The 24,120-nt window shown below is 34.9% G+C and overlaps 1 protein-coding gene across 9 annotated transcripts in view; it reads left to right on the top strand.

The window, feature by feature from the left end:
* The window catches only part of NRG4 (neuregulin 4), a 134,002-nt gene that overhangs the window by 96,291 nt on the left and 13,591 nt on the right, over positions 1-24,120 (top strand). For all 9 annotated transcript variants that reach the window (XM_007173425.2, XM_007173427.2, XM_007173426.2 and 6 more), the window contains 2 exons: positions 8,831-8,980; positions 18,008-18,087. In XM_007173425.2, coding sequence (XP_007173487.1) covers positions 8,831-8,980; positions 18,008-18,087 — 230 coding nt within the window. The remainder of the gene's footprint in view (positions 1-8,830; positions 8,981-18,007; positions 18,088-24,120) is intronic.

Here is a 24,120-nt window from a genome sequence, read left to right as displayed (position 1 = left end):
CCATTAATTCAATTTAATATAAATTCAGAGTGGCATGGACATACATACCCTACCAAATGTAAAATAGATAACTAGTGGGAAGCAGCCGCATAAAGCAGAAACTAACACACCATTGTAAAGCAATTATACTCCAATAAAGATGTTAAAAAATATATATATAAATTCAAGCTTTTACCTTGGAAATTGTCTACTACAAAACATAAATACTACAGAACATAATTATGGTTGAAATAAATGTTTGTCAGAATAATGATTGAATTTAATTGAATACAGTTTTCATTTTTCATAGTTTTTAATAATATGTAGGAGTAATATTAGCTAATTTGATCAGTAAACCTGTATAATTTTAGGAAAAACAAACCCAAGTGGAATAAAATGTATGCTTCTGTTATACTTTATACTGATAAAGATACAGCTGTTTTATTAAGCCAAAATTATTAAGCTAGTATTGTTTACCAAAGATTTACTCTTATTAATGTGAACTTGGATTCTTAAAATGTTTCTTAGTTTTAGCAAGAAGAATTTTATTTAAGTTTAGTACATTTAAAGCATTAGAAGTTCAAACAACAAGGTCCTACTGTTTAGCACAAGGAATTATTAATATAGTCAAACTGTGATTAAACCATAATGGAAAAGAATATGAAAAAGAATATATATGTATAACTGAGTCACTTTGCTGTACAGCAGAAATTAACACAACACTGTAAATCAACTCTACTTCAATAAAATTTAAACAAATAAAGTATTAGAAGTTCGATTTCCTATTCTGGGAATTTTAGCAATACTGAATTTATGTAAGAGCTTGTTTATCTCTGTAAGTCAATCAGAACAGAACTTCTTTAATTTAAGAGACTTTATACTATCATTTTTCAGTATCCTCTGGAGAAAGAAAGAAATTTCATACAGAGTAAGAGGTAAAGGCCTTTCTGAGTTTGACACATAGGCACAGAGAGAGCTTATAGCTTCAGATCTATAACTTTGGCACAGATCAGGTAAACACAGAAACATAAAATCTCACTGGTCCAAATGTCAAAGAGGTACTCTCCTTCCCAGTGGGTATGTAATTTTTAATTGATTTGAGCTAAAAAAATAGAGAAATAAATTTTTAATAAGAGTCTAACAAACCAGTTTCTCTGTCCTTTCACCTGGTTGAGTAGATCTCTATCATCCATTTACAGAGATCATCAGATTGTCAAACTATAAAACCAAACTCCTTACCATTGCTCTTACTAATGGGAAAATAACTTATCAGTAGTAAGTAAACCAATGACAAAAAAATAAAACATAAAATTAGTGGAGAGGGGAAAAGAAGCTAGAGAAACAGAGAGCCAGCAAATTTTAAGTTCTATTGCTGAGTGGGATTCACCTCTGGGAGCCAGGAAAAGACATGCCTGGGCTTAAGCTATTAAGGAGGTGCACTTCACTGGCAACTCCATTTAACTAGCTCTGTCAAATGAATCCATCTCAGTGGGCAACCTTCAAACTGGTAAAAAAATAAATTTTTATATAAGGGAAAATCATGATTTTCATACAAATATAAAATGAACCTGTGTCAAAGACTTATTTAACTCATTCATTAACAAGGGAACCAATAAGATGTTACAACTGACTCAAAGATGAATTCAAACAAGACATACTTGGGTGTTCCCTGGCCGTCCAGTGGTTAGGACTCTGGGCTTTAACTGCCGAGGGGCCCGCACGGCATGGGCAAAAACAAAAACACACACATGTACATATAGGTGATCAGCCATGTTGAAATGAAATACTAAATACTTATCAATATCTACAGGGAAGTCTCTTGTATTATACTGGACAAAATTCATTTATTGTAGGTTTTCTACAATTTACAGAGTTTGTAAAATAGCTCAAAGACAATGAAAAGCACAGGCCCCCATAGAATCAGATAACCCAGAAGGTTCGTTAGACAGGGCACCTAACAATCTTTCTTGTCTATTTCAAAGTCTTTCACTGAGAACAATCCAGGCAGAAGCCCTTTCCAGGCCTTGTCCTCTTCGCCAACTTGGGCACAACGTCAGCAAGCCCCTAATCTTTCAACCTTCCAACTAGAACTTTCTAGGTTCGTGGAGCAAGGATGGGGGAAAGGATTTGTCTTCACCTATGTTTGCATCACTAGCTGGATGAGGCCTTTCCTTGCTGCCTCACTTTCCTCCAGGCTTCTTGTGATCACCGTGAAGCCAATCATTGCACAGTGTGGAGGTGGAGTTTTAAGACATCAGGCAACGGGGTATCTGTTGGTATAGTTACCCAGAGTGACTTAGTAAGCTCCAGTTCCCTGAGCCTGATCACCAGAATTCTCCCAGAGGGCCACAAGCTCAGACCAAAGAAGGTCCCTGCTGCCTTGACAGAAGCCAAGCTTTGTCCCCTATCCACAACAGTCACAGTGTTGGCTAGGTAGAAATCATCATTTGTCAGGTGATAAAATAAAGACTGAATTCTATTTAAGAGAGGCAATTTAGGAGTACCAACATATAATATATGAAAGGCTTGTTTTATGAAAGTAAAATAATTGAGGTTGAGAATCACAATTGGAAAAATGTAAGAAAATCAACATTTATTGTGCTTCTGCATTTGATACGTTGCCTCTTTTAATTGTATATTATGTGTGTGTCTGTCCACAGTTTTGCTGGACCTCAGTGTGCTTTTTACTAAACTCAGTTTCCAAAAGGAATCGTCTGGGTTTTATGAGTTGTTTTATTAACCACATAAAATTTTAAAGTTTTCTTAAGGTCAGTTGGTTACCATAGGCTAGTTCTTGGCACTCTTTTTAGGTAAGACTTCTGTTTTTTCATCTGTAAATTTAGTAGAAGGTTATGGTTCAAAGAAAAAAAATTCAAAATGCTACGGTGATATTAATCAGAAAAAAGTCCTCTTTACTTTGACTTTTGGCACTGTACAATATGCTTTATTAAACATCAGGATTTAGATTGATCTTTAGAACACCTTTACAGAAAGGAAATCACAGCCTTGAAGCTGATAATAGAACAGTTGCAAAAAGCACGAAACAACTGTTCTATTTAGCTATGCATTTTGTTAACACTTTTCATATTAGTAACCTTACTTCTGATAAAAGCTTTTTCATTAGTATTCTCAGCAGAAACAACTGATACATCTTTCTTGACCTCACCATGCTTAGAACAAAAACTTAAAAGAGGATAAATCTTCTTGAAACCTCATGTTTTTCCAGATCATCTGCTTGTCAAACATGGCAGAATATGGTTTTGAAACAGTGGAAACATAACTGCTCTCTTAGGTCTGCTTGTCTTCCACCAGCATTCGTCTTACTCAATTGTGTCACTTGTTCAAGAGTAGAAACTACTCTTCAGAACTAACTCAGGTTAGCTCATTGCTGTTCTAGGAAGCAGAATGCCAGTGAAAGAGAATGAATGTCCTCCTTTAAAGCTCCTTCATTTTCTTCTTATTTGTTGCACAATAAGTTATATCAGATTATGCATTTGCTTCTGAATTTTGGTTATCCTTTTAGATAGTGTCTTTTCATCCACTATTTCCTTTGAAAGGCCCCTGAAAAATATCCCAATTCCTCATCAGTAAGATTTCATTTTCAACATAGGAATACCATGCAAAGTGACAACTGTGACTTTTGTTCAGCTCTAATACTTAACTTCTTTTGTCAGGAAGTGAACTGATGCTGGCTTCTCTTTGTCTTATTCCAAGTTGGGGCATGAGATTTTCCCTGCATTAGAAGGTTGTTGAGACCTGAAGCCTGGGAAGGTAAGATGCCAGCATGAAAACTGTCCGTTTAGAACTGTGGTTTAATTGAGTGTCTGGTGATTTAAGAGCATAAGTCTTTCCATTTGTTCCTGGATTTATGGTCTTGATGTCCTTTAAGTTTTACCAAAACATGTGAAAAATGTCTACAATTGGAAGGCCCATTTATAATTTATCATTTATTAATTTTAAATATAGCTTTATATTTACTGAAATTATTACTTAAAGGAAGAACTGACATATACCAGTTTTTATGTATAAATAAGTCTTTGTATATACAAATATATGTGTATTTTTTACACCAAGGATCATAACAAAATAGAATACAAAAAAAATGTATGTATTTTCTGCTTGTAGTTTTACTTTTCCTCCCTGATCATTTTTTTAAAACATATATACCTTATCTTTCAAGAGCAGTTTTGGATTTCCTCCCTGATCTTTTTTTTTTTTTTTTTTTTCCCTTGAGGAAAGCAAAATAGGGTGAGAATTGAGATAATTATTTTTCTCACATGGAGGAAGACAACATTTAAGAAAAATTTTTTAATCACAAAATTTTCCCCAAGTACTCTGGTGAACCCGGCAGCATTCTATGGGTGTCTCTCCCAAAAAGTCTTAATTGGAAAAGAATACTGAATGGATGCAGTAATGAAGGTCGGGTTTTAAACTACTGTTGCTCATCATTTGTTTACATGCTTCCTTCATTCACGGCGCTTTAGCTAGTTTCAGTAAGTAAAATATTTCAAATTTTCACAGTGATTTACTTAAGCAAAAAAATTATAACCCTTCACAATAAAATTATAACAATACCATACATAATGACAAATATGAATTATTCTCTATGCAGGATGTTTTATCCATTTATATACAGATATAATCTGTAGTCCATTTCAGCACATGAATTATCTTGTTCATAGTCAATCTTGGAAGAACCTAATAGATTTTGCTTTTTTACTAGACTTAGATTATACTTACACATTTGAAGCATACTAGTTATTGGTTTTTAATGGTGCTAATATCATAGAAATATTAAAACTTTTGCAAGATTGAATATTAGCTAAGTATCTCTGGATACTATTAAGAATCTAATAAATGCTTAGTGAAGTTACATTTATGGCACTAGCTAATAAAAGAGTCAGTCTTCCCTGAACTCTTGGCTTATAAAAATCTAGTAGGAGTTTCATAGGATGTTGGCATGTTTGTGTATTGTTATCTGGCCCTGGAATGCTAAAGGGATTTAAGCCCATGTGGTTAGTTCGTGTTTCTTGAACAATCTAATAGTTTTATTTTATTTTGGTTTTGTTACCATTTTTCATGGGTTTCAGATTGAACTTTGATTACTACAGAGTAGGAATCAAACTTGGAAGTCAATTTTGGCATATGCCAATATTATACTTTTTCTTTCCAGGATAGATTAGCCCAAGTGAAGTGGCATTGACATTGAATCACTATTTGGTTAGTGGACTCTTATAAAGTTGTTTCTTGTTTCTGAAAAATATTTAATAATAATAACACATTTATTGATCTCCACGCTCTTAACTTTTTCTGGCTGTAATTTTTCTTGAGCATTTTATTGCCTGTAGTCCTACATTAGATGTAAACATGGTCTTTGTAAAGTAACTACTTTAATTTGTTTCACTTGCATAGTGTGTTTCAATGTTCAAAGCACTTTTAGACATTATTTGATTCTGACAATAGCCCTATGAAATAGCAAAAGCAGGTGTTATTTTGATTTTTACAGTGTCTTAGAGACAAGGTCACACAGCCAACAATCATAAGAGTGGGATGAAGAAATCAGTTTTTTCTAGCTCATAGTCCAATACTCTTTCTTGAAGCTAAATGGCACTGTTTGTTTACATGATTAAAAACTTGGTTCTTACAACTTACCTGGAATGCTGTAGAATCTAATGAGTTTATTTCATGTCCAGTGTACTAAACATAGCTTCTGGGTTTAAGGGCAAGATTGTTGGTGGTATTCAGCCAGAAAACCAACACATATGACTTGGATTCTGAGTTTTGGAATTTCTCACCTAGCTGAGCATTTGTACCTGTTCCAGCATTCATCTTTCAGTTCCAGGAGAATGTGTGTGATCCTAGTGCTTGGTATTCACCTCATTAGGTGGCACAACTGTTTGCTACTTGGCAGTCTGTGCAGAAGTGATGTCCGGAAATAATTTAGCAAGAAAGTTACATAAAGACTGAAGACTACTTAGTTCTGCATGAAATGGTGGTACAAATGCCTCACCTTTCTGTTTTGCTTCAACTAGTACTACCATTTAGTTATCTGTCTAAATCTTCTTAATTCACCCTTATTTATCCTTAAAGGAGCTGACTTTGCCTAAAGTTTGATATTTGTGTCATAACTGGGTCATAACATTTTCATAAATGAGCTCGAGCTTTAAAAGTGGAATCCTTGTACATACTCATTGGTAGGCTGTGTTTACTTTTTTGTATGATAAATATCTGAAATTTTTAAATTAATTTTTAGGTTAGCCATTTCAACTTCTTAGATAACAACATAATATTTAAATTTCTTTGCTTTTCTCTAAATTCTGATTTGACTAGTTAAATAATAACAAGATATGTTTATTCTTCACTTTGCTTTATTTAAAGATACTATCAGCTTTTGACTTTCCCACAAGAGCATGTGTTTGCTTGGCCCTGCTGTAAGACAACAGAACAACACTGTAGTGTTGATTGTTTTCCTTTATATGCCTTTTTTGTTTGCTTACAACCTGATCTGACCACTCAGCTTATATTTATACCATTCTCTTGACTCCTTCCAGCTCAAAGTAAACACATAGGGTTAGTTACATCAGCTAGTTTGTCATCTTCTTCCTTGAAGTTCAACCTTACCTAAACTTGAACAGCCTTGAGTAATGAGTTTATAGCATTTTAAAAAAGAAATCTTCCTTATAAAGAAGAATTATACTGTTTCAATTCAGAATTTATTTCTTTAGGGTTCTAGCTATATTCAAATGGAAACTGAACCCCATTTTAACATCATTTCAAAACCTGAGAGTTATTTTAAAACGATGACTGTAACTTTTTCAGTGGCTAAATCTTTTCTTTAAAAACCTTCGGAAGTCATAAATAATTACTACTTATTGAATTCTGGTTTTGAAAAATTTAGAACTTTTTTTTTTTTTTTTTTAACTGTGTGGAATGCCCCTTTCCTTCTTTGGTTATTTTGTGATTACATATGTATTGATTTTTTTGGTAGTCTCTATATTAACTTTCTAGGCCTGTGTGTGTCTGTGTGTGTGTGTCTCTGTGTGTTATTTATTCCCTTTTTAGGAAGCGGGATGTGGGGCTAGAGGAGAAAGAAACAAATTATTTTCATTTAATCTTTTTTCTCCTCGTACTTATTTAACTGACTTGATCTTTGGAAACAATAAGTATTTTTTATTTAGACATTAGGTAATTGTGTTTTGTAAAGTATTTTACTTGCATTTCAGTTTGCCACTCATATTCTGTCCTTTCTTTTCCTTTCTCTGTTTCCTCAACTCCATCTTTACAGTAGTTTGAGAGAATCAAAACTGCTTCTTTGCTCAAACTGACACCCCTCCCCCCTCAGTGGAGGCCATAACCAATAACACCACTGCCTCACCATGGGTAGGGCTTGAGGTTCATAAAACATCTTTCATATGCTCATTTAAGTAAAATCGATCCCTTGTGCTATAACTTGATATTCTTTTCTCTTATTTATTTGTATACTGCTTTATTAGCCTATCGCATTAGTTGCCAAGCTTTTTTAGTAATCACTTCAGCATGTAACTTTCTAGGCCTGCATCCTTGTTAGACTAGGGTGGGAGAAAAGAAGATAACATTTGTAAATACTTCCTAAACTGGAAAGAGGTGAGGAGGAGAATTAATTTAGTAGAATAGATATTTCTATTTTTGGTAATACTAGCTTAAAGAATATATACACACACACACGTTTTTTTATGCAAAATTATTGCTAAGTGTAGCTTACTCCAGCGGTCCCCAACCTTTTTGGCACCAGGGACCAGTTTTGTGGAAGACAGTTTTACCACGGACCCGGTGGGGAAGGGGGATGGTTCAGGTGGTAATGTGAGTGATGGGGAGCAGCAAATGAAGCTTCACTTGCTGGCCCGCCACTCACCTCCTGCTGTGCTGCCCAGTTCCTAACAGGCCGCAGACTGGTACCGGTCCGTGGCCCGGAGGTTGGGGACCCCTGGTTTACTCCGTAACTTCATGGGTTGGTTTATAAACAAACATTCGTATATATTAAAATACTATTCTTTATTTTAACTGCAACTGTGAAATAATGAAATTGATCTGGTGCCAAACTCATTAGTTCATATCAATCTCTAGTTTTATAATCTCTGAACATATTAACAGGGAAGAAGGAACTGATTGATATTACCAAAGATTATGGTTCTCTGTCACATAGTTTTAAAGAGCTGAAAGTAATTGGCTTTAAAATATTTGGCTGGCAAATGAAAATATCACAAAATCTCTAGAAAAGGAAAGTAATAAGGTAAGGAGTAGAGCTACCGGATACTAAAGCATATTATAAAGCAACAATATTGAAGCAATATGGTAGAAGCCCAAGATTAGATGTATAGATCATTGAAGAATAAAGAAATGCTGTTACTTATACAAATTTGACATACATTAAAGGAGGCACTGTTAAACAGTAGGAAAGGGAATGATTATTTAATAAATGGGGTTGGAATAACTACTTAGCAATGTCAAGGAAAAATATACTTAGAACCACATCTATACCAGAAATAACAAAATAAATTTCAGATAAACTTAAGTGTGGATAATTAACATATTGAAAATCTAAAAGATAAAAGGACTGAATATTCTATAATTTCTCTGGAATTTCTAAACAATTTGAAAACTGGAAAAGGAAGATAGCAAAGATTAGACTGCACATGCTAATTTGTTTTATTATAACTAGCTCTGTGAGCATTATAGGAAAGCATGCCTATTCTATGTTCACAATCTGAAAATTAGTCTTACTTTTTTTTCATACCAGCTGGAAACCTTATGCTTTCTATACTAGTTAATGGAACAGAGAATGCAATTCTTTATCTAAAATTTTATTCTGTAGATGCATTGAAAATTATACAGGAGCTCGTTGTGAAGAGGTTTTTCTCCCAAGCTCCAGCATCCAAACTAAAAGCGACCTGTTTGCAGCTTTCGTGGCATTGGCTGTTCTTCTAGGAACTCTTATCATTGGAGCCCTCTACTTCCTTTGCAGGTAACCAAAATAAAAACATGCTTTTGAAAAGAAAAAGTAATGCATAAAGTAGTTATCCTACTAAATAATCAATATGCCCTTTAGCTCTAGATTATTTTTCCAGATTGTTTTTCTGTTTATAGTTATTTCTCTAATAGAGTTACTGTTATTAAATTTTATTATTTATTTATTTTTGTTATTAAATTAATAAGTCATTTTTGAAAGGATCTTAAGCAGTCTCTATTTATTCTTTGTTACTGTCATCATTATTATTTACCTTGACTTTTCTAAACTAGTAAGGTAGACCCACATTCACTAAAGTCAACATGCCAAAAATACCTAAATATTTGGACTAGGTCTATTTAAAATAGATTTTGTGAAAGAAAAGAAACAATTTATGCAACACGCTGTAAATATAAATTTAAGACATATAGTTAATATCTAGGATCAGCTCTTTATTTAATGCCTACTATGTGCTAGACATTGTGCTGATAAGCATAAAGAATATAATAGTGAAGAAAATAGACATGTTCCCTAACTTCATAGAGATTTAAATCAATTTGGAGAGACAGATGAATAGGCAGGCAATTAATTTGAGAAGACTAGTAACTCATAAGACAAAAGGAAAATTTATTCACATGAAACAACGCTATGCACTGAAGATTACTTTCATTCATTAGTTTTGGTCTTCAGCTTTTTCTGAATTTTTGTGAAAGTAAGTGAATATAGAATTTATTAAATTTAGGAGTTATCTGGTACCATAACTCTCATTATTAATTAATATTAAATGCACACTGTATGCTATCATAGATATTTGTGCAAATGGAAAATGGAGCTGAGGGTAGTCATAGAAGAGATACAGTGGGCTTGAGAAATTTATATTCTAAGAAAAGTAACATGTAAAATTATACTTCATAAAATCCTCTTTTCTGAATTACTTTACACCATGGAGTAATAACAATTGGAGATTGTGCTTTTAAAATATGTGGTATTGGTATTACATATTCTATTCTAAAATATATTATTTAGGCAATCTAATATGTTTTATCTCTCATAATTTTAGCATCTTACTACAGATTTAAAAATTTAAATACAAGCTCATTGTGTCAGATTATATTTCCCAAAGATAGCCACAAGAATATCTCTCATTCCTACATGCTCTTCTGCAGTGTGACCTTGCCACTCTTACATTACGAGGAAGAGTTTATTTCTCTAAATCTTTGAATCTGGGCAGGCATTCAGACTGCTTTGACCACAGAATATTGTGGAAATGGTGCTGTTCTAGTTAAGGGCATAGCCTTTAAATGGCCTGGCAGCTTCCATCTCCTGTCACTCATACTTCTGCTGCTCTTTCACATAATCAGCTACCATGTTGTGAGAACAAAGAACCAGCCTCAGCTGATCTCCCAGCCGACAGCCAGTGTCAACTACCAGCCATTTGAATAAGCCACCTCAGAAATCCAGCTCAGCCGAACCTTTAGTTGATCCAGATTTAGCTGCCAGTTGACTGCAACCACAGAGATCCCAAGCAAAAACTGCCCAGCTGTCAACCCACAGAACCATGAGAGATAAATTGTTTTAATCCACTAAATTCAGGTTGATTTGTTATACTGTTATAGATAACCAGAACACCCATGTTTGGGATTAGGTATACTCTTGACTTTAAATCGTGTTTGGAAAAAAAATGAATAATGATTTATTATTTTATTCTATCCCTCTAAATATTTTGTTGGTCTAATATGCTAAGGAGAAGACCAACTGACTAATTCCCTCATTAATCACTCTAGTGCCAGGTTGGAGATATAGCATTTCATGTGTTATTGATTGGATAATAAATACTTTTGTAATATCAATCAGGATCGGCTAGGTAACTATCAACCCTAACAGTTTAGTGGCTTAAAAACATAAGACTATTTTCCATTCATAGTGTATAATTATTATCATTTGGCAGACCGGCTTTTATAATCATAGTCACTTAAAATCTCCAACTGATGGAGCAGCCACCATCCTGAATGCTGAGGGTTGCTCTGCCAGAGGGTCTCATATTTGAGTTGAAATGATCTGTCTGGCCATGATTCATTGGCCAGAATGAGCTGCATGGTCCTACTTAATTACAAGGGGTACCAGGAAATGCAATTCTACCATATGCCTATAAGGTAGAGAGCTAGAAATACATGTCCTACATAATGACCAAAGGATTTATTAGGAAATCTAATATTCGTTCCACTGGGAATTGTTAAGAGGGATTTTTTTTTTATTCCACAGAGCTTTAACATTGCTGTAATTGTCTAAAAATGAAACTCCTGTGCAAACCCATTGAGTTTGTGCCATGGTATGTTGTACCCCACAGGTGCTTAATGACACAAAGTTTCAGAGGAGACCTTCTAGAACACAGCAACTCTGCAGGCTTGAGCCAGAATTTAGCAATATTGCTAGTATGAGCAGGCTAAACAATACCTTTTTGGTAGAAAGTATAGATAAAAGAAAAAAGAAAGTACAGTTGACCCTTGAACAACACAGGTTTGAACTGCATGGGCCCACATATATGCAGATTTTTTTCAATAAATACTACAGTACTACATAATCCATGGTTGACTGAATCCCTGGATGTGGAATCATGGATATGGAGGGCCAACTGTAAAGGGTATACGTGGATTTTCAACTGTGTGGTGGTCAGCACCCCTAACTGCTCATTGTTCAAGGGTCAACTGTATATAAGAACAAGAAAGGACAAAAGGAACCTCCAATCACAAATATTATCTGGTTTGCATCCTGATGCAGTCTGAATGTCTAGGGAAAAAAAGCTAGGAATGTTGAATAATCCAGGCTGGTGGTGCCCCAGGTGGTTGACAGAAACAAATGCAAATTAATTCTTGAAGAACCCACTTTCATCCTTTACCTTAAAAAGTATCTCACAGTATAAAAAGATTACCAAACATATAAGAAAAGAAGCACCATGAGTTAGAACCCACAGAAACAACTGATTGTAAAATCAGATATTCAAAATCTTTACTTTTTGGAAGAATCAGATACGTAATATAAAATACATATGTTTAATATATACCAAGAAATAAATGAGAGGCTTGTAAATAAGCAAATTTGACAAAGACCAAAACAGAACTCTAATACATAAAATATAATAATTGTAATTTTTTAAAAGCCAATACATGCCTTAGTTCAATAAAATTTTTTAACCAAGAATATGTTTTTAATAGCAAATTAGACACAATAAAAGATTTAATGAAGTGAAAGATATAGATAAGAAATTACCCAGAAGGTAATTCTGAGAGGAAAAGAAATGGAAAATGTTATAGAGAGGTCAAGAGAAGTCAAGAAAAAGGGAGACCGGAGAGAAAGTATCTAGAAATGTATGATAGAAGAAGAGAGAAAGGGGCAAAGGCAGTATTTGAAAAGGTAATGGCTGAGACCTTTGCAGAACTGATGAAAGTCAACCACAGATTCTAGAAGTCCAACAAATTTCAAGCAGGATAAATAAAAATAAATTTACATACGGGCACAGCCCAGTAAAACTGTAGAATGCTCAAAGAGAAAATTGCAAAAATGTTACAAAAGAATGACAGATTATCTTAAAAAATGCAACAATTTTACTGAAAGCTGGCTGCTCGGTAGGAAAGAAGCAAAACCAGAAGACAGAGCAAGCAATGATATTTTCAGTATCCACTGAAAATAACCATCAACCCCAAATTTCTGTATCACTGAAAACATCTTTCAGGAATGAGGGTAAAATGAAGATACTTTTAATTATTTATTTATTTGTAATTTTATTTATTTTTGGCCGCATTGGGTCTTTGTTGCTGCCTGTGGGCTTTCTCTAGTTGTGGTGAGTGGGGACTACTCTTTGTTGTGGTGCACGGGCTTCTCACTGAGGTGGCTTCTCTCATTGCCGAGCACGGGCTCTAGACGCACGGGCTTCAGTAGTTGTGGCACGGGGGCCCTAGAGCATGTGGGTTTCAGCAGTTGCGGCGCATGGGCTCAGTAGTTGTGGCACGCAGGCTCTAGGGCACATGGGCTCCAGTAGTTGTGGCACACGGGCTCAGTAGTTGTGGCTCGCGGGCTCTAGAGTGCAGGCTCAGTAGTTGTGGTGCACGGGCTTAGTTGCTCCACGGCATGTGGGGTCTTCCCGGACCAAAGATTGAACCCACGTCCCCTGCACTGGCAGGCAGATTCTCAACCACTGGACCACCAGGGAAGTCCCAAAGATACATTTAGATAAGCAAAACTTGTAAGAATTTGTCCTCTCATATTTTCAAGCAGGAGGAAATTGATCCTGTATGGTATATTGAGATGCAAGAAAGAAGAAAGATCAGAGAAAGTCATTATGTGAATGAATCAAAACAAATATTATATAAATTTTAACAATAGTACTGTACTATGTCTTTGAAAAGAGGAATTAAAACCCATGATGGCAGGACTTCTCTGGTGGTGCAGTGATTAAGAATCCACCTGCCAATGCAGGGGACACTGGTTCAAGCCCTGGTCTGGGAAGATCTCATGTGCCGCGGAGCAACTAAGCCTGTGCGCCACAACTACTGAGCCTGCTCTCTATAGCCCAGTGGCCACAACTACTGAGGTCGTGTGCCACAACTACTGAAGCCCGTGCTCCGTGGAGCCCATGCTCTGCAACAAGAGAAGCCACCACAATGAGAAAGAAGCCTGTGCACCACAACAAAGAGTAGCCCCCACTCGCCGCAACTAGAGAAAGCCCACACACAGCAACGAAGACCCAATGCAGCCAAAAATAAATAAATTTATTTTTAAAAAGAAACGCATGATGGCAATAGCAAATAAGTTGAAAGGATTGTAATTAACCTATACTAAAGGTTTTTAAATGGGAGGAGGATAATATATAGGTTAATGTGAGACCTTGATATATTAGGAATGAACATGTCTAGGGTGACAATTGAAGAAAAAAAATCAAAACACATAATTTCCAAATTAGAGGAAGGACAAAAAGGAATAAAAAATAATCAATTGATTAAACATAAAGAAAAATAGAGAAAAAAGGATAAATAGAAAGTATGATATAACATGGTAGATTTAAATCTAAATATATCAGTAATTATTTTAAATATAATTGTACTAAAGATTCCAGGTAAAAAACAAAGATTGTCATAATACACCTATTGTTTAAATTCTAAATTCTAGATGTTAAATCCTTCCAGAAAAGAATACAAATAGATTAGGAGTAAAAAGGTCATATAACTATCAGACAAAATAAATGTTATGGTAAAAGATTTAGTTCACTAGGAGGATTTAACAATTTAAAAATGTATGTGCTCTTATAAGCAAAATCTTAAAAAGTATAAATCAAAAATTGAAATACAAAGGAGAAATAAGCAAAACCACCATCACAGTTAAATTTTAATGTATGAGTCTCAGAAATTTATAAGAAAGGAGATAAAAATCAGTAAGACTTTAAGATTTTAACAATGTAATTAACACATTTGATCTAGACATATTCTAGAACACAGTACAAAATTCTTTACAAACTCATACAGAATATTTATGAATATTATTCTGTGCTGGGCAGTAAAACAGTTTTCAACACATTTCAAAGGTTTGGTGTTATACCACATGCTCAGTCTTTAGTGTGATTAAGAGGAAAGTCAGGGACAAGAATAACTATCAAAGAGCTTCACATTCGGAAATTAAGAAATACATGTCTGTATAATTCATGGATCAAAAAGCTCACAATGGGGACTTCCCTGGTGGCACAGTGGTTAAGAATCTGCCTGCCAATGCAGGGGACACGGGTTCGAGCCCTGGTCTGGGAAGATCCCACGTGCCGCGGAGCAACTAAGCCCATGTGCCACAACTACTGAGCCCGCGTGCCACAACTACTGAAGCCCGTGCGCCTAGAGCCCGTGCTCCACAAGAGAAGCCCTGCTCGCCACAACTAGAGAAAGCCTTCACGCAGCAACAAAGACCCAACACAGCCAAAAATAAAATAAAAATAAATAAATAAATTAATTAAAAAAAAAAAAAGCTCACAATGGAAATTGGGAAATATTTTGACTGGAACTATAATGAAAATACTATATAATAAACCTGAGAGATGCAAACAAACCAGCAGAGGAAAACTTATAGCCCTAAATGCTTATATGAGAAAAGAAGAAAGCCTGGAAATAAATAAGCTAAGCATTCATCTCACTAAGTTAGAAAAAGAATAGCAAAATAAATGCCAGGAAACTAGAAGGAAGTAAAAATAAAGAGTAGGAGTTAAAGAAAATAAATGTACAATAGGTGTAATAGAGAGGAACAACAAAGACAAAATTTGGTTCTATGAAAAGATTAATAATATTGACAAATCTCTTTCAAAGAAGCGGGGGAAAGGCACAAATGAATAATATTAGGAATGAATAAAGATATAATAACTCAGGTGCCACAGACATTAAAAAGATCAAATAACCTACACATATCCTCCCATATACTTTAAATCATCTCTGAACACCTAATACAATGTAAATGGTAGGTAAATAGTTGTAAATATGATATAAATACTATGTAAATAGTTGTCAGCATTAGGCAAATTCAAGTTTTGCTTTTTGGAGCTTTCTGTATTCTTTTTTTTCTTTTTCAAATATTTTCGATTTGAGATTGTTTGAATCCACGGATGCAGAACCCTCTGATACAGCAGGGCAACTGTATAACAGAAATGGTATACAGTGCAGTGGGGAAATAATGGACTTTCCAATAAATAGTATTGGCATTACTGTTTATCCACATGGAAGAAACTAAAGTTGGATCTTTGCCTCAAAGCATACCTCAAAATCAGTACCGGTAGATTAAAGACCTAAATGTGAAATGCAAAATGAAAACTCTCAGAAGAACATTTAAAGAATGTCTTTGTGCCCTTGCGGGTGGGGATAGATTTCTGTAACAAGATTCAGGAAGTACAAATCGTAAAACAAATGGCAGATAAATTTGACTATATTAATATTGAAAACTTCTAGTTATCAAAAGACACTATTGAAAAAAAAGCCTAGCTACAAAGTGGGAGAAGATGTTTACAGCATGTGAAAATAGACGCATATATGTCTTGACTATATCATGAACTCCTACAAATCAAGAAAATAGTAAACCTGTAGACAAATGGGAAAAATAAAAAAACTTATAAAAGATGAAGAAAATTCCATAAAATAAACATGAAAAGATGCTCAATCTTCTTAGTCAGGAAACTGCGAATTCAGCCTGCAATTATCTCACCCATAAGATTGGCAAAACTTTTTTTAAAAACCCAAACAATATAAAATGTGAGATTTTAGAGTTTGAAACAGTTTTGAACACTTTTGATTCAGTTTGCAAATGTCATGTAAAGTTAAAAAAGTATATGTGCTGCAACCAAGCAGTTTCACTTCTGGGTCTGTACCTTACAGAAACTCACACATGTATACCAGGAGTTTATAGTAGAACTATTCATAATAGCAAAAAACTGGAAATTACCAAAGTACCCATCAACAAAAGAATGGACAAATAAGTTGTGGTATGTTATTATAAAAGAATAATATATAAGCAGAAATGAATTACAGTTACACAAATTGACTGGGTGAATCTTAGAAACATAATTTTACATGAAAGAAGCAAGTCATGTAAGAAAACATAACTGTATGATCCCATTCATATAAAGTTTAAAACTAGACAAAACTAAATGATGTGTTGGTTAGAGTCATATATATATAATTGGTAAAAGTATATAAAAAAAGTAAGAGACTGGTTAGCACAAAATACAGAATGATGGTTACCTCTGGTGGGGAGAGAAAGGGAAGCAATTAGAGAAGACACACAACATTAATAGCCTGTTTCTAATCTTGTGCTGTGTACATAAGGGTCTATTACTGATTTTTAAACTGGACATAAACATTTTTATCTACTCTTTTCATATGTATGCTTTATTTAAAAATAAGCAACTTTTTGCTGTATACAAAAGTTAAACATTTTCATTTAAAACATTTGGAAAATGAATGTAAATTTAATGAGAAAAATATCATCATTAACATTCTTACAAAAATAATATTGTTGAATAATTTTCAGATAGGGTTGCAATATGCTTCAGATTGTATCTTTTCCATTTTTAAATGACAACACAAGCAGAGGTATTTTTACATGTGTCTTGTCAATATCAAGAGCAGAATTTGAAAAACAACATGAGTAGGTATTGCTTATAGAATCTAGTCGTAAGATTTAGGCTCATGCATGCTGACCAGGTGAAATGTATTTGTCTGAAATGTGGTGCTTTCAAGAATTAAAACAAGTCACTGTTTACTGTAGTATTTTTTAGGTCCATCAGTGGTTGAAATTGCTTTAAGCTGAGGGCCTTTTGAAATTTAATAACTAATTAATGCCGTATTTGAATGAGGTCCAAAATGATAACCCACTAATGCTGAACTCCAGGCTAGAACCAATTGTGTTTCACGAGGAGGAATCAGTGTATTTTTAGAAACCACTTTCATTTTGCTATGGTAAAAGTGGTTTTGAATTCATTTTCATTAATGTAAGGTAATATTTTAGGCACTGACTTATTGAAAAAAACTGAAAGAAAGTGTACATTCCAAAATCTTATTTAATATTAAAAGTAGTTTTTTAACTCTGTCATGACACCTGAATACAATTAGAACCTATATTAATTGACTCGATGACCAAAAAGATTGATGAACTGCAACCTTAAAAAGGTGCAAATGAGTTTTTCAATAGTTGACTAAAGCCACCCCATGTCACATAAGGGTCCCAACTAATAATGAAAGCTAGCCACTTGAAGAAGAGCACAAAAACATTACACTAAAATACAACAGTTCTGCTGTCTTAAAGGAGGAAGACTAAGTGGCATCATCAGCATCTGAGGTCCCCACAGATGACCTACCTGCCCTGGTGGATTTGTTAAATAATGGGGCATGGTTTTAGGGAAGCTCTGGCAGTTTCAGAGAGTTGTGGAAAAGAAAATGTACCTCCACATATTCAACTTAAAACTTTCTTTCCGGTTTTCCACTTACCCATTTTCCATTTGTGTGTTTCTTTCCTCTTTACTGTCAGGAAGGGCCACCTTCAGAGGGCCAATTCGATCCAGTATGATATCAGCCTGGTAGAGACAAGTAGTACCAGTGTCCACCACAGTGAGTAAATTCAAAATGAAGTGCTTATTTTAAAGCCCTAGATTAGATGGTGGTTATTACATGGGATTTGGATCTATCCAAAAAATGGTTGACCCCAAAATTTTTTCTATGGGTTTTTCATGTGAAGATGAATTTCTTACTAGCTATGTGATACAAGTCACCTTTTTTCGCCAAAGAAAACCATGTTATCTCAATATGTGAAATTACGATGTTAGCTATAATGTGTTACACAGATTACTGTAAGGGACTGATTTCTCCAGAAGTAATTTGAAGTGGGCTGGTACACAGGGAGGAGGAGGAGGAGGATTTTTACCTACAAGTATAGGCAAATCTTTGGGAAGCTTGTAGGTCAGTTCATGTTTTAAAAGTATCGTGAGACTTCTGCTTCTGACCAAGATGGAGTAACAGGGCCTGGATTTACCTACTACTTGAAACAATTAAAAAATGGACATTATACATTAAGCAGTGGTTTTCAAGACATTGGACGACAGGAGACAAAGGATCGTGATCCCCAAGAGATGGGAAACAGTTGAGATGAGCCAATGATTGCCTCAGATTATTGCCTTGAAGGAGTTTCCAGGCTGTGGCACAGGGGTTTGGGGGGATGGCCCAGGCCGAGCTTGGTAGATTCCCTGAATTGAGAAGATGAAGCTGAGAGTCCAGAAAGATCAATGTGGCTATAGTTCACTGAATGGAGTACTGGAAAAGAGAGAGCTGCAAAGAGAGAGAATTTCAGAGATCTTCAGTTCAAGCATTCAGCTGAGTAATAATCAGCACATATATAGTAGGAAAATACTTGAGGTTAGGGTAAGAATTACCTGAAGGGATTAGAGGTACCCAGTACTCACACAAGGCTAGGAAAAGTGCCTGTTCCCAATAATAAGACTAAAAATCCTAATTATTCATTGGGTAATAGGTAGAGTACACAGAAGAGTGTTTCCCCAGTAGTGGGGAATAATTAGCCCTAGATTGAGCACTGCTCCAGTCCTGCCTAACAGACCTTAAAAGCAAGAACTGAAAGCATCAAATTGTTTCCAAATAACTGCATCCAAGATCAAAGCTCAATAATACAAAAAAAAACAAATCCAATACCCAACAGGTAAAATTCGCATATCTAACATCCAATCAAAAATTACAAACCTGTTAGTTTAACATACAAAAATCAGTCAATGTGATACACCACGTTAACAGAATGAAAGATAAAAACCACATCATCACAGTAGATGCAGAAAAAGCATTTGACAAAGTTTGACATCCATTCATGATAAAAACTCTCAACACAATAGGTATAAAAAGATACTTCCTCAACACAATAAAGGCCATTTATGAAAATCCCACAGCTAACATCATTATCGATGGGGAAAAACTGTAAGCTTTTTCTCTAAGATTCAGTATAAGGCAAGGATGCCCACTCTCACAAGTTCTATTCAACATAGTACTGGAAGTACTAGCAAGAGCAATTAGACAAAGAAAAGAAAAGAAGAGAAAGGAAAAAACATCCCGATATGAAAGGAAGAAGTTAAATTATCTCTGTTTGCAGATGACATGATCATATATGTAGAAAACCCTAAACACTCATTAACAAACTGTTAGAACAAATAAATGAATTCAGTAAAGTTGCAGGATACAAAAATCAGCATATAAAAATCAGTTGCATTTCTCTACACAAACAGTGATCTATACAAAAAGGAAATCAAGAAAACAATCCTATCTTCAGTAGTGTCAAAATGAATAAAATACTTAGGAATAAATTTAACCAAGGAGGTGAAAGATCTGTACAATGAAAACCATACAATTCCAATAGCATTTTTCACAGAAATAGAAAAAACAATCCTAAAATTTGTATGAAACCACAAAAGACTCTGAATAGCCAAAGCAATCTTGCAAAAGAGGAGAGTTGGAGGCAACATACTTCCTGGTTTCAAATTATATTACAGAGCTACAGTAATCAAGGCAGTATGGTACTGGCATAAAAAGAAACACATAGATAATGGAACAGAATTGAGAAACCAGAAATAAATCCCATCATGTACAGTCAGTGAATTTTTGACAAGAGTGCCAAGAATATACAAAGGATAGTCTTCTCAATAAATGGTGTTGGGAGAATTGGATAGCCACATAGAAAAGAATGAAATTGGACCACTATGGTGCATCACACACAAATATCAACTCAGAATGAATTAAATACTTACATGCAGGACCTGAACCATAAAACTCCTAGAAGGAAATATAGGGAAAAAGCTCCTTGGCATTTGCAATGATTTTTTGGATATGACACCAAAAGCTCAGGCAACAAAAGCAAAAATAAACAAGAGGGACTACATCAAACTAAAAATCTTCACACAGCAAAAGAAATAATTAACAAAATGAGAATGCAACCTAAGGAATGGGAGAAAATATTTGCAAACATATATCAGAAAAGGGGTTAAAACCCAAAATAAATAAGGAACTCATACAACTCAATAGCAAAAAAAACCAACCAACCCAATTTTAAAATGGGCCTCTCCAGCATGCTAAGCTCATTCTTTGAGTTCTCAGAGAAATGTATGTGGAATGCCTTTTTACCCCTATAATTCTAAATAAATGAAATATTAAAATAACAGTTTATAAAGCAGTCAAATGGGATTTTAAGTGTAGGATTTCTTATGAGTTAATAGCAAGTTTTATTTTTTTTTAAACCTTAAGTTCAAGTAAGATTCCTCTCTCTTCTTACTGAGTGTCATAGGACCAATTACATCTTAATACATAAGCCCATGAAGGAGACAAAAAATTTCCCGGAGTTTCGAGAAATTAGTTTTTTCCTTTGTGTATGTGACCAAAAAGGAGGAGAGGAGCAAAGGACCTGAATGGACATTTTTCCAAAGAAGACATACAAATAGCTAACAAGTATATGAAAGGTATTCACTATCATTAATCATCAGGGAAATGCAAATCAAAACCACAATGAAATATTACCTCATGACTATTATCAGAAAGATAAAAGATAAGTGTTGGCAAGGATGTTGGAAAAAAAGGAAACTTTGTACACTGTTGGTGGGAATGTAAATTGGTTAAGCCATTATAGAAAATGTTATGGAGGTTCCTCAAAAAATTAAAAATAGGACTACCATATAATCCAGCAATCCCTCTTCTGGGTATATACCCAAAGGAAATGAAATCAGTACCTCAAAGAGATTGCTGTGCTCCCATGTTTATTGCAGCATTATTTATAATAGCCAAGATATGAAAACAACCTGTGTCCATCAATGGATGAATGGATAAAGAAATGGTGGTATATACAACGAAATATTACTCAGCCTTTAAAAAGGAGATCCTGCCATTTGCAACAACATGAATGGACCTGCAGGACAGTGTGCTAAGTGAAATAAGCCAGACAAAGAAAGAAAAATACCGCAGGACCTCATTTATGTTTTTTTTAATCTATTTTTTTTTTTTGGCCACACTGCGCGGCTTGCAGGATCTTAGTTCCCCGACCAGGGATCGAACCCGCGCCCCCTGCAGTGGAAGTGCAGAGTCCTAACCACTGGACTGCCAGGGAAGTCCCACATTTATATGTTTTACTTACAAAAAGTTACACAGAACAGAGAGTAGAAGAAGGGTGGTTATGGGGGTAAGGAAGTGGGAGAAGTGGGGAGACGCTGGTCAAAAGGTTGCAAAGTTGCGGTTATGTAGGGATGAATAAATGAAGAAATCTAAAGTACAACATGATGACTGTAGTTAATCATACTATATTGTATACTGGGAATTTGTTAACATGTATATTTGTTACATGTATATGTAAAAAAATAAAACTGAGTAGTGGAAATCACCCAAGCTGAACAGAAAAAAGAAGAAAAGATTTTAAAATCAGGATAGTTTGAGACCTTTGGGACAACATCAAGAGTACTAACATCCACATTATAGAGGTCTCAGAAATTGAGAAGAGAGAGAGAAAGGGGCAGAGAATTTATTTGAAGAAATAATAGTTGAAAACTTCCCTAACCTAGGAAAGGAAACACATCCAGGTCCAGGAAGCACAGAGAGTCCCAAACAAGATGAACCCAAAGAGGTCCACGCCAAGACACACTGTAATTAAAAATGGCAAAAAATTAAAGGTTAAGAGAGAATCTTAAAAGCAGTGAGGGAAAAACAACTAGTGATGTACAAAGGAACTCATAACACTGTCAGCTGACTTCTCAGCAGAAACTTTGCAGGTCAGAAGGGAACAGCACAGTATGTTCAGTGTGAGGAAAGGAAAAAACCTACAAACAAGAATACTCTACCCAGGAGGGAGAGATAAAGAGTTTTTCAGACAAGCCAAAGCTGAGAGTTCAGCACCACTAAACTGGCTTTACAGGAAATGTTAAAGGGACTTACATAAGCAGAAAAGAAGAAACCACAGCTAGAAATATAAAAATTACAAAAGGAAGAATCTATAAAAACAGACTCATAGATGCAGAGAACAAATGGGTGGTTGCCAGAAAGGAGGGATGGTGGACAAAATAGGTGAAGGGGATTTAGAGGTACAAACCTCCAGTTATATAAGTCATGGGGATGTAACATACGGCATAAGGAATATGATCAATAATATTATAATAACTTTGTATGGGACAGATGAACTAGACTTATTATTTCATAATGTATGCAGATGTCAAATCATTATGTAGGACACCTGAAACTAAAATAATATTGTACATCAACTATATTTCAATTTAAAAAAAGAAAAAAGAAAAGAAGAAATAAATAGTATAGCTACTGTGGAAAACAGTTTAGCAGTTTCTTAAAGAGTTAAACATAAATTTATCTTAATATCCAGCAATCCCATCCCTAGATAACAACCCACAATAAATGAAAACATATGTCTATACAAAGACTTGAATGTCCATAGTGGCAATATTCATAATAAACCCAAAGTGGAAATAATCTAAATATTCATCAACTAGATATGGTATGTCCATAAAATGGAATACTATTCAGCCATAAAAAGGGACAAAGTATTGACACACACTGTAACATGGATAAATCTCCATTATGCTAAGTGATACCAGCCACAAAAGACCACAGATTGCATGCTTGCACTTATATTAAGATTAATGCTATAACATGGATGAACCTTGAAGATACTATGCAAGTGGTTGCCTAGGGTTGAGTTTGGAATGGGAAGTGACTGCAAAAAAATTAAACATAGAATCACTATATGATCCAGCAATTCCACTTCAGGGTATATACATAAGTGAATCCAAGTCAGGAGCTCAAATAGTTATTTGTATACCACTGTTCACAGAAGCATTATTCACAATAGCCAAAAGATGGAAACCACCCAAATGTCCATCAAGGAATGAATTGACTGGACAGCTGCATGTAAATCAATGAAGTTAGAACACACCCTCATACCATACACAAAAATAAACTCTAAATGGCTTAAAGACTTAAACATAGGACATGACATCATAAAACTCCTAGAAGAGAACATAGGCAAAACATTCTCTGACATAAATTGTACCAAGGTTTTCTTAGGTCAGTCTCCCAAAGCAATAGAAATAAAAGCAAAAGTAAACAAATGGGACCTAATCAAACTTATAAGCTTTTGCACAGCCAGGAAACCATAAACAGAACAAAGAGACAACTCACGGAATGGGAGAAATATTTGCAAATGATGCAACCAACAAGGGCTTAATCTCTAAAATATACAAACAGCTCATACAACTCAACAAAAACCAAACAGCCCAATCAAAAAATAGCAGAAGAACTAAATAGACATTTCTCCAAAGAAGACATACAGACGGCCAACAGGTACATGAAAAGATGCTCAACGTCTCTAATTATTAGAGAAATGCAAATCAAAACTACAATGAGGTATCACCTCATACTGGTCAGACTGGCCATCATTAAAAAGTCTACAAGCAACAAATGCTGGAGAGGGTGTGGAGAAAAGCAAACCCTCCTACACTGTTGGTGGGAATGTAAACTGGTGCAGCCACTATGGAAAACGGAGTTTCCTCAAAAAGCTAAAAACAGAGCTGCCAAATAATCCAGCAATCCCACTCCTGGGCA

This window comes from Balaenoptera acutorostrata, chromosome 3 (assembly GCF_949987535.1).
Source record: "Balaenoptera acutorostrata chromosome 3, mBalAcu1.1, whole genome shotgun sequence".
Classification (NCBI taxonomy): Eukaryota; Metazoa; Chordata; class Mammalia; order Artiodactyla; family Balaenopteridae; genus Balaenoptera; species Balaenoptera acutorostrata.
This window is presented reverse-complemented; position numbering and strand designations above follow the sequence as displayed.